The 12,500-nt window shown below is 39.0% G+C and overlaps 1 protein-coding gene across 12 annotated transcripts in view; it reads left to right on the top strand.

The window, feature by feature from the left end:
* The window catches only part of LOC135115537 (putative protein-lysine deacylase ABHD14B), a 25,140-nt gene that overhangs the window by 12,532 nt on the left and 108 nt on the right, over positions 1–12,500 (top strand). For 8 of the 12 annotated variants that reach the window (XM_064032864.1, XM_064032576.1, XM_064032732.1 and 5 more), the window contains 2 exons: positions 9,500–9,729; positions 10,619–12,500. The exon at positions 10,619–12,500 is cut by the window's right edge and continues 108 nt beyond it. In XM_064032864.1, coding sequence (XP_063888934.1) covers positions 9,500–9,729; positions 10,619–10,819 — 431 coding nt within the window. In that variant the 3' untranslated portion in view covers positions 10,820–12,500. Of the gene's footprint in view, positions 1–460; positions 682–9,476; positions 9,730–10,618 lie in introns of those variants that run through there. The other 4 variants (XM_064032647.1, XM_064033236.1, XR_010276080.1 and 1 more) reach the window with 3 other exon arrangements.

Below are 12,500 nucleotides of genomic sequence, written 5' to 3'. Positions count from 1 at the left end.
TCAGCAGGGTGTTATGGCTGCTTTGATGGTTGACTAGACATCAGAATTATTCTCTCCATGTATAGATTTTCAACCTTACTGACGGTACACTCATCCACTCCTGGGCAAAAGTTAAGACTTCAGTAGAGTGCTATACACAGTTATCTTGGTTTTGGCTGGGGTGGCGCATGTAGCCTTTCTAATGCGGGATGCCTCATATATTGTCACATCATTAAGTTTCATTTTGTTGCTGCCAAGTTCTTGCAAGATGCAGTTTGTTGTATAGCTGTCAGAATGGTTACTGTATGTAGTATATGGGCTAAAAGCACCAGCTACATTGGGATTATGGTCATAGCATCTTTTCAATCACCTGCTGATAAATTATTATGATAAATAAGCAAATAGCATCAAGCAGAATTTGGCTCTTTTCTTTCTGTGATTAGCATGTGCATCTTCTCTGTATTTCTGTCTGGCATAAAAGGGTATGGAGAGTCAAAACAAGCCACAGTGGAAGACAAGGCTGGGTACCTCCTCTCCTTGCTGACCCACCTGGATGCCAACAAACCCATCCTGGTCTCCCCTTCTATGAGTGGACGATTTTCAATCCCCTTCATCACCCAGAATCCTGAAAGTCTGAGTGGATACGTGCCAGTAGCACCCATAGACACTAAAAAGGGCAAAGCCAAGTACCGTGAACTGCAGGTAAGGCCACACCTGAGCATGTTAGATTTTTTTTTTTAATCTTAGTTTGTTTTCACTTAAGGGTAAACAAGGCCATTCAGAGGAAATGGAGACACATTCACACAAATTTGCACACACACTCAAGACAGGATTTACTTTTCTTCTCCTGGTAATAAGCAAGTTCATTATTCGTTGTTTATATCCAGTACCTGTTCACAATTAGGTGAGTAGGGGTTATGATATATCATTAAAGAAAACACACCCCACAGTTTATATTCATCTGGTCTGGGATTTGAACTGAGGACTTCTCATTTGTAAGCCAGTTGTACCAACCACATTTCTACTGGGTTGCTTATAAGAAATACATATAAGAAATGTCCAATATATGCTGAGCAACATTGTAGGAAGCTTTTCATTGTAATGGAAGACAAAGAAACTGGTAGAAACATCCTACTCATTTTCAAGACTTGTTTAATGTTTTATAACACATATTGTTAAAATTCTAACCTCTTGTAACTGTTGGATAGGTTTTGTAGGGAAGTATGATTTTTTTTTTTTACAAGTTTGTAAGAAATCTATTCAAGTTCTGTCAGCTAGTATGTATTGTAATGTATATTGCAATTGTCATAAGAGATCAGAATGCTCTCAAGGTTGTCACCATGTGTGAAAGACAATAGGCTACTTCATCAGAATCTTATATGTGAAACATTAACATTTGGAACTCAGTCAAGAAAAATATTTTTGTTAAAAAGGTTATCAGTGTTTTACTATTGTAAGTAGATATGCAGTAGTGTATTCCCTCAAAAACTGCTAAGTAATCAGAAAAACAAATGTTGCAAAAATAGATTGGATAATTAAAGAAACTACAGTGCATAACATTATGCTTACTGATGGGTGCATCCCTGCTTCACAGGCATGTTAAGCAATGAACACCAGATATTTCTCTTGCACCCTCTTTTCAGGAATGATCTTTTAAATAGATAAGTATGTTATCTATTTTTACTTACTTTTGATAGTGATTGAATACCTCTTGAGATACTACATCATTATTGCATACTCACAGTGGTCCAGCACTAGAGGGATCAACAACACCCTTAACATCACTTTTTACAAACTTGACTGGGTTTCAGGTGTAAGCTAATACATATAAAGTATAGGTTATAGTTCAGTTGACACAATCATAGGAGATATTTTTTATCCACATGATCCATACAAAATAAGTGTATATCATGGTATTTCATGAAATGATCTTACAGTAAGCCTTTAGATTGATTAATTTTACATTTCAATTTTGTCATTGTTCAGCTTGCATACCTTGATTTTGTGAAGTCATTAAGCTTATGGATCTCCATACATTATTATTCTGATGTGGATACTACCACAAAGAATTGCTGTGGTAGATGCAGCTTGAATATCTTGTTCATATACATACAATAATTTCATTTGTCACATACCAGACCTCTTCTATCCATTCTTGTAACTTCACATTCTATCATTCTCCCACATATACAGAATATAAGTATTTTATAGTATTCTATTTTTTTTGCATTTGTACACACACACACACACACACACACACACACACACACACACACACACACACACACACACACACACACACACACACACACACACACACACACACACAGCTTGCTCAGTCATTGTAACTTTTTGTTTGTCACTTAGCAGGCAGAGGTTCAAGCCCCACTCAGGTTCCAAAGGTTTCATTGATGAGAGAGTTACTGTCCACTGTGAGTTATATGATAGGGTGCCCAGCTTGCAAAGAATTAAATAAATAAATAAAGAAAGAACTTCACCCATAGATTGAAGATGAGCTCTAAGCTCTCACCAGAGGGGTAAAGCCAGCAATTGTGAATTTAATATGCAATCCTCAAGACCAAGATGAACACACACACACATACACACACACACACACACACACACACACACACACACACACACACACACACACACACACACACACACACACACACACACTCACACACACACTGGATGACTTCTGAAAGGTAGGTGAAAAGTACATTCTGCTAGGTAAGTACCATGAAATTCTGCCATTTGGCTATGTTATGAAAACTAACAGGAGAAAGTCCTTTTTCTTAAACTTTTTTTTTCACATTTCTTGCATGATTTTTTTTTTTTTTTTTTTTTTTTTTTTTTCCACTTCTTTATATTCTACAAATCAAGTATGATGTAAAATGAATCATAAAAATAAATGCTTTGCTTGACATTCATTTTTGGCAAGTCTGTCAAGAATAAAGCAATTACTTTTACACAAGAGTAAAATCTGGAACTTCAGAACTATATGAAACAATGCTTGATATTCATTCACCCATGAGCAGGATAGGTATTAGTTGATTTTTTTTTTTTTTTTTTTCAGAATTATATATATATATATATATATATATATATATATATATATATATATATATATATATATATATATATATATATATATATATATATATTTTTTTTTTTTTTTTTTTTTTTTTTTTCTTTTTTTTTTATTTTTTAGACAATGAAATGTATTAATCGTGAATAGATATTGAGTCATCAGTGTTTAATATCCTAACTTCAGTTATTTTTGCAATTTTTTAACATAATGATCATCAACTTGCCTTCATATTGCTATTGCAGGTGCTTAACTGAAACGGCTCACTAATCATGAAATTATTCCAGAGTTTTGTGAACTCTCAATTCCTAACAGGACCAATATGATGTGGGTATTTAAGTAAGATGTAGGTAATTTTGTTCATCATTAAGGAAAATTGCCATAGAAATATAATGGTTTGGTATAGAGATTAACTTGATGCAAAGTTTATAAATTTTACTGAAGGTTTTTTGGTAGTTGCCAGAAGATTCACGAAAATTTTCTACTAATATTTTGATACAATTTGATTCTATTTCCTAGGCATTAAATCCTTAATTTGGATGTTCATTCATGAACCTATCATTCATGATCTAGAGACCTGCCTTTCAAAAACACTAATATTAATATTGTGATGATCCTGAAACATTGTTTCATTGCGAATATTCTGCAGGAAATTTCCTGTAGACCAAAGTAATTCATACATCACGTAGCATTTACTGTCCCTCGTGGCCTCATGTTCTTCATTATTTAAGGATTACTTGTCTTAGTGAGCATATTTCCAAATTTCAAATTCTAAGTAAAAATTTTGAACATGTAGATAAATAAAAATGAAAATAAAATTGCAGGTAAAACAACATATATGTAGAAGTACTAACTCTATAAAAGTGTTTTTTTTTTTTATTTATTTATTTATTATTATTTATTTATTTTTTTACGCTTCAAATCATTTATATTTCTGTTCACAAAGGAGTTGTAAATTCAGCTGTATTTTTGTGTATTTATGAAGTAGTCTCCTTCCTTTAACAAAAAGACCAAAGGATACTTCCTTCATTTTGGCATGTGCTTCATTAATAGTGAAGGAAGAGGAGCTGATTAAGGTAATGATAATAGGGATAGAATACCCATTGACAAGAAAAAAATTTTTGCAATAAATATCTTCCATTGTTATAAATTAAGAAATGTATGGTGGATGGCATTGATCTTCAGGTATCACGATAAAGACAGTATCTGACTTCAATGGTTATAGGGAGTCCTCGGCTTATGACAGTCTTGACACTTGCCATTTCGTGGTTAGTTAAGATGCAGGCAGTGCTTATCCTGTACTATTTATGTTTAAAGAGGAGTCCTTTCTTGATTCGGATAGCAGCCCAGTTATTACTTGATCCATTTGGATTAAGATTATGAAATGAACCCCTGTGGTCCTCCACCAACTTGTTCAGTCAGCAGGCAAGGACATCTCATACTTTTGTGGGATTTGGGTTTTGTGTCAGGGAGAAGGACTTTACCAGGCCAGCTGGGAACAATTGTGGCTCTGACTCACCCTGTCACTCAGTCACTCATTGGAGAGAGCAGTCACACAGAGCAGGGAGAAGAAAACATGCCTTCCCTATACATTACTCAAGAGTATACAAGTCGCTCTGCTATAGTCACAGCACACAGGTAGGTACAAGGATGACCTGGCACTTACACCATCAACAGTCAGTAATGTCACATATGAACTCTGCTCGCAAGAGCTCAACTTGCCTTTCCTTTCTCTTTCTCAGATGTCTTGTTGCGTCATGGTTTTGGTACTCAGTCTCTGTCCCTTAGTGCCACAATGTGCTTCAGACCCCACCTCCCATGTCATCGCCTCTGCCAGGCGATACCTAACTACACTTACAGTAGCTTGCAAGGCATAACTATGAGTCACTAATTACTAATATTGCTAATGGCAATTGCTATTTACGCTTTTCCCTGAGCCCAAGTTGCTCGTGCCACCCACACTGGCGTTCTGCAAGTCCAGCAACAGGGCTGATTGAGCAGTGACCAGTTTGACTCCAGTGAATGGGTCCCCCCCTGTCTTTGCAGGTGGCTGCTTGTCTGTGGCGAAGAGAGATTAGGGCAGTCATTCAATTGATACCCCCATTTACAACATCTCTAGCATTTCCCGCGGTGTTCAGCATGCAGTGGGCATGGACATCATGGTACACCACAGGAGCTGTTGTCCTCACCCCACTGGTCAGCATGACTGCCTTGAACTCCAGAGCATGGGCCAGGACCTCCTGCAGGCTGGTCATGCATGCCTGCTTCATGTGCATCTTAAGCTGCGGGTCTCCCATTCTATCATTAAACTGGTCCCTCAGGATTCCCAACAGCTGCTCCGTCACATTTGGATATGTCTTGTCAGCCAGCAACTCCTGGTCCAGCAGCTGCAACAACTTGCCCCTCTCTTGCACTCTCCTCTGGAAACAGAACTTTGGCCTGATGCTGATGGCTGAACCGTCTGTTAAGAGCTGCAGTCAGGTTACCATATGAGGCACATTGGGTGGCACTGAGGTGCCCAAGTATCTCCACAGCCAGTTCAGCCAAGACCGCTGGACTGCCTTTTCCGAGTCATTCCATTCTTGAGCTTCGTCTGTCACTTGGAACAATGTCCGTATAATACTCAGGTCAAACCACGTGCACTCACAGCCAGTAGGTGGAGCTTCAAATCCCTCTGGATGATGTAGAGGGAGCCTATTCCTTCACCCCTATCCCTACTCCCTCTTGTTTTCTTTTGCGTGTTGAATGTATCTGTCTATACCTACCACAAAATATATTGGTAAAAAAAAAAAAAATGAGGCATACATTAGGTTCCGTTTATAGTCGACTCCTGAGAAGTGCAAACTGCACACTGTTTATGCTTACAAAATTAAATCTATAATTTCTGCATCACTGTATTTGCAGGGAAACTGTGGAAAAGTGTATTTTGTTTCCTGTATCCCAGTGCCCAGCACACCTTGACACTGCAAACATGCACCATTGCTGATGTGGCAGGGGGAAATCTTGCAAAATTTACTGCCACTCTGTCACCCCAAGCCTGTCCTTCCCATAATGTGTGGAGGCCAAAATTTTGTATGTGTAAGTTGACTCATATGAACATTGATCTGTAACTGAGCCAGGCACACCCCCAACGAGACACACCCATCAAAGCCCTGGAGATGGTGTGAAAGAGGGATAGGATGGCTGACTCAGGTCAAGGCAGCATTGTGAAATGGGGCAACACCTGTGGGTGAGAAAAAAGGTATGAGGCAGGGCACCAGCATGGGTCAGTGGTGGGGAGTGGAGCAAGCAGGAGAAAGTGGATGGCAAGGACTGAAGGCAAGTAGGCAGTGTGGGGGGGCTGACACATGGGAAGGAGAGAGGGGATGGAAGGCTGCCACTACCTCTATTATTGTCCTTCCTCTCAAACAGGTCAGGTATTTTGGCTGCATGTCAGTGCCTTTCATATCTTAATCCAACCAGATCAAATAATGACTAGGCTGCCATCTGGATCAAGAAAGGAAGGGTGATTTTATTTCTCTCTCTCTCTCTCTCTCTCTCTCTCTCTCTCTCTCTCTCTCTCTCTCTCTCTCTCTCTCTCTCTCTCTCTCTCTCTCTCTCTCTCTCTCTCTCTCTCTCTCTCTCTCTCATAGCTACACTTACATTGCAGGTACCATGGGTACTACTAGTGTGCTCTCCAATACTCTTATCTCTTACTTTTTCCATGTCACACATATACTACTCCTAATGCTTTTTTTTTTTTTTTTTTTTTTTTTTTTTTTTTTTTTTTTTTTTTTTTTTTTTTTTAAGATAAAGCAAACAAAAATATATATAATTTTTATTTTGTTTTATTTACTGGGTTTGGGTATCTTCCACTATTGCTTTCTCTTGTTGGATCAGTTTGCAGCGGATCAGTTTGCAGCTTCCTGTCCTTTAATTCCTTTCTAGGATATAAAATAAATAAATAAATAAAAAATAAATAATAATAGACCTGGTTGGTGAGTGAGGCACAGGAATACATTGTCATGTAGTGATACCCCAAGGTTGGAAGCATTGGTCCGTCTTGGTTGTGTGTGTCTGTGTGATATTGGTTTACTGTTCATCATTCACCCTTGGTTGTGTTGCTTTTTTTGGAGGGAACTTTTTGCCCTTCATTATGGCTCCCAAGTGTAGACTCTTCTGATGGCACTGCATCAAAGAAAAGGAAAATAATCACCTTGGAAGTTAAATTTGACATAGTGAAATGAGTGGAAAAGGGAGAAACGCAGATGAACATTGGCCAGATACTTAGCCTTAGCCGGTTGACTGTCAATTCATTTACCAAGGATAAAGATCAATGGTGTATTCCAGCGAGCATTATGTTAATTCAGGAGGAGGCTGAGATTATGTGAAGCCTTGAAAAAGTGAAAAGGGAGAACAGTGAAAGTGAAGAGTTTACAGCCATTAAGGGTTGGTTTATGTGGCTTAAGGCTCATGCTCGTGCAAAACCTTAAAGTGCAAAGTGAAGTTGCTGGTGGTGACATAAAAGCAGCAAATGAGGTTCTTAGAGTGTTGGCTGAAATAATTAAGGAGGGTGGGTTACTGTGCTGAACAGTGTGGATGAGACAGGCTTATTCTGGAAGCGCATGCCTGGCCATGCATACATTGCTGAAGAGGAGACAGCATCTGACCATAAAGCCAGCAAGGAAAGACTGACTGCTTCTTGAGGCTAATGCTGCTGACAACTTCAAGCTGAAACCCTTGCTTGTGTATCTGAGAATCCAAGGGTCTTTGGAAGGGTCAACTACCTGTGATCTCGAAGTCTAACAAGAAGGCATTGCTGACACTGGTATTATTTGAGAACTGGTTTACTTATCATTTTGTGCCAGAAGTAGAATGGTACTGTGCTGCCAAGGGTCTGCCCTTTGAAGTGTTCCTAGTGTTGGACAATGCCCTTGGTCACCCTGCCCATTTGAATGATTTTCATCCTAATATCAAGGTGGTTTACCTTCTATCTAATACTGCTGCCCTTTCACAGCAAATGGACCAAGGTGGAATTGTCTTTTTCAAGGCCTACTATCTCCAAAGGACATTTGCTATGGGTTTCAAAGCAGTTGAGAAGAACAATAACTTGACTGTCAAGGATTTTTGGAGATCATACAACATTCTTAATACTGTGAAAAACATTGCTGATTTTTGGGATGAAGTAAAGCAGATGAACTTGAATGGTGTTTGGAAAAAAAAAATTATGTCCCCAGTTTGTAAATGATTTTCATGGCTTTGAGGAGACAGTTGAGGCTATCACCAAGAACATTGTTGTCCTGAGTAAGCAGCTTAAATTGAAGGAGGAGGCTGATGATGTCCCAGAGCTGTTGGCATTTCATGGAGAGGAGTTATCAGCTGAGGACCTCATTCAACTGAAGAAGCAATGATTGAAGAGCAGGAAGATATACCAACCCCAGAACCCAAGGAATTTACAAGCAAGGGCTTAACAGAGAAGGTTTTGCCCTAATTGAGGAAGGGTTGGCAAAGTTTGAGAATGAGGACCCCAATCCTGACAGGTACACTAAGGTCATCAGAGTCATGGATACCACGTTGTATTACTGGGAGATTTGGGAGAAGAGGGCATTCTTCCAAACTAGCCTGGAATATTTCTTTCAGGAAGGTAGAAAGGATCACAACAAATCCTGTATCCTCTACCTCAGCTGCCTTTCCAGACCCACCTGCCTCAGTATCTCCAGCACCTGTCTCTCCAGACTTATATATCCCAATATCTCTAGCATCTGCCTCTCCAGACTCACCTGCCCTAGTATCTTCAGCACCTGCAGGTTCTGCCTCTCCAGATTCATTTGTCCCATTATTTCCAGCACCTGCAGGTTCTGCGTCTCCAGTTTCCCCCTTCATATATTAAGCTGATCTCGCCCTCCCTTGTGACACCCATTCCAGTGTGCAAGCCAGCCATAGGAGTAAGGCTTCTTTTATATGAGGCCACTGCAGTGGCACAGGCAGGTGGCACGCAGTTTATTTATTGTTTGCAGTTACCCAAATCTTTCACACTGGTGGCACCATGTGAAGCTCTCTCTCTCTCTCTCTCTCTCTCTCTCTCTCTCTCTCTCTCTCTCTCTCTCTCTCTCTCTCTCACTGAATTTCATTATTTTATTTACTGTCTTCCATGTGTTTTTTAAAAGTACCGCAGTTATGTTTTTATATCCTAGATTATGACTTTACAATACTATAGCATTAAGTTAGATGAGTGACATACTTTAAATGCTTAGTAAGGCTGGTTCTAACTTACACTGAGAAACGGTTTATGACATTGCATAGGAATGGAACTCTGTTGTAATTCGAGGACTCCCTATGTGTAATATGTAACAATTGTACACAAAATAAAAATATTTGGTGCTATGTAACTAAATCTGAACAGCAATAAAACACACACTGTTGGCAGTTGGTAGCAAGTAGCACCCACAGGCTTTGGAAATAGTGGGCGTCAGGAACTTGGGGCGGAGCTGAGACGAACTTGGCTGCAGTCCTTCCTCATCGCATTGAACCTGCCACCCTGTGTAGTGGTCTCTCCTTCCTTCTCTGGAGTGTTCTCCCTTCCTATGCTGGTGCTGCAGCCACATGAATTTGATGGCTTTGTACCCATCGCAGTGGATGCAACAGATGAGATACCTGTCCACCGTCTCCAGGCCATTCGGGTGAGGAGTAGCAGATTAGGGAAGGCAGTGTCAGTAGGTGTTGGAGAAGAATAGTGGCAGCAGTAGCTCAGTAAGTTGAAACAAAAATAAGCAGAAAGGTGGAGGAATTCAAAAGAAAATCAACTTTCCATCATATGAATTACACTGTATTGTCTCATAATGAGAATTCTGTGCTACAATGGAAGTTTCCAGACGGAGATTTCAAACACTTGGTTCTGCCCAGCTTTTACTTTGATGGTGCTTCACTGTCTTTAAAACTTGTAGTTTTATCAACAAATGGCAATCTAAAATGTCTATATTTTTGTTGTATATTTTTGTTGTCCAATCAACTATACTTCTGAAATACTTCATTACACACCATCATTTTGCAGAAAATAAAATGTTGTTGCTTGATGTCAGAAAAATTTGTCCAGACACCCTTCTACAACACAGGCATCAGTGAGGATCAAGTGTTTTGTAATATTCATTAGATATTTTTTTTGCTTATGAAATAACTTGTATGCCCCACCAGGCATGTTGTAGGCCATTTTTAGCTCCTTGTAGTAAATGTGGACACATTCAACATTCACATGCAGATGAACAGGATTGCTAGCCTTCCTCATATCCCAGGTTCACAATGCCCCTGCTTAAATTCTGTATCTGTTCACTGTTAAGTGAATGAGTTGTAGTGCCAAAGTTAATCAACTGTAATTTATCTCTTTCTGGCATAAAGTTTGAACCTGGGATCTCTCTGGTATGAGCCATTTGCACTAACCCTTCACCCCTCTCGTTGTAGCATTGTTAAATACTGGGTGAATATATTATTAATTATACAATTAAAAGTTTTTTCTATGTATAGAGATCAAAGGAGAGTTCCAAAATATGTTATAGCAGTCCCTTTTTCTTCCAGGTTCCTACTCTCATCATCTATGGAGAGAAGGACACAGGACTTGGTCATCTCTCCAGAGATGACCTGTCCAATATTCCCACCTCCCAGGCTGTGGAGTTACCTGGAGCAAGACACCCAGCTTACCTTGACCAGACTAACATATTTCATACCCTCCTCTATAACTTCATCAAGCAGGTTCATGCACACCGTGCAGTTGTCTAGTCCTTAGAGACTGTTGGTCCAGTGGTACATTGTTATTCTTGTACTTATTTATGCTATTTGTGTGATACATCACTAGATTTGACTCTTTGATAAAACTGTGGATTCAGGGAATGTATTATACCATGTTTGATTTTTAGGATGTTTGCACCAGCTCCAGTCAGATACAGTTGTTCTCACATAATACTCTACTCTTGATATTAATAGAAAGATAGTAGTAGTGGGTCCTGCATAAAACACTTCCCTCTATGGAATTTATACAAGTAAATGCAAATAGAGTAGAGATATTCCATGTATGTTTTGCATTAAAACAAAAACAAAAGTCTTAACTTCTACTTAGCCAGTTTGTCCTCAGCTGATGCTTGAAATTAGTGTGCTATCCATTTATTTACTATTTATTTACTAAAGTGGGCCTTGCAATGCATAAAATTTAAGACACACCTGCATATATGTATAATGCATTATCACTAAAGCAAATCTAACTATTATAAGCAGGTGATAAGTAGACTGTAAACATGGGTAAGCAAAACATTTGACCACAGCTGGAGTTGCCAGTAACCACAAAGATGGTGGTGCAGGTTAAAAGGAAGAAAATGGATGGGGTAGCCTAGTACCTTTTTGTAGGTTTTTACTTGTAATTCATTAATAATGATAATTATGTAAGTAAACATTGTCAAAAAATTATTTGATACCAAGGATTTCAGACCATAACAAAGTTCTATGAGGTAGTAGCTATCTCACAAGAGAACAGATGGAGAAAAATATTTGGACTCAGCTCAGCAATTCCAGGCAACAAGAATTTAAGCTTTGGTTACATTAGCAGCACCTGGTGCTCAATACCTGATAGGAATAAGACACCTCAGTGTCCCACAACCATACCAGGAATTTTCACTGTCACTTCACACCATGGCCACCCATATCCTGGTCCACCATGAGCAGGCTGTCAATAATTTTTAAAACCCATTTAGTATTCCAGTCACTTTCTAACCATGTAAAATCACCTTTTGTTTTTCTCAGTACAGTAAATGAAGGTATAATTGTGATGAATGAATTAAAAGACTTCTAATATTTGATTACAAAAAGTATCAACTGAACTTGAGTAACTTCTTTCATGGTATCGAGAAAAAAATTAAACTGGCACCATGGTTCTGAAAGGATACAAATGATTAGCATTTGTGGAACCACAAAGTTTTAGACATGGTGAAATCAAAAGCTTTTCATCTCATCAACTCCTTTTCTTTGACTGACTGTCTTCAGCCTCCTCCTCATTGCCACAATGTTGCACCTCTTGCTATCTTCTACTACTATTTTCATGCTAACTGCTTTTCTGATCTTGTTAACTGCATGCCTCCCCTCCTTTCACAGCCTCGCTGCACAAGACTTTCTTCTTTCTCTCACCCCTATTCTGTCCATCTCTCTAATGCAAGAGTTAACCAGTACTCTCATTCATTCATCTCTTTCTCTGGTAAACTCTGGAACTCCCTGCCTGCTTCTGTATTTCCACCTTCCTATGACTTGAACTCCTTCAAGAGGAAGGTTTCAAGACACTTATCCTTCAATTTTTCATTACTGCTTCGGACCTTATTCAGGGACTGGCATCTCAGTTTTTTTTTTTTTTTTTTTTTTCCTCTTGGCTGCAGTCCCTCCTACATAAAGTATGCTGGTTTAAGGTGGAAGATAATGT

Source organism: Scylla paramamosain, chromosome 1 (assembly GCF_035594125.1).
Source record: "Scylla paramamosain isolate STU-SP2022 chromosome 1, ASM3559412v1, whole genome shotgun sequence".
NCBI classification, from domain to species: domain Eukaryota; kingdom Metazoa; phylum Arthropoda; class Malacostraca; order Decapoda; family Portunidae; genus Scylla; species Scylla paramamosain.
The sequence above is the reverse complement of the archived record's forward strand: the minus strand, read 5'-3'. Positions and strand labels throughout refer to the sequence as shown.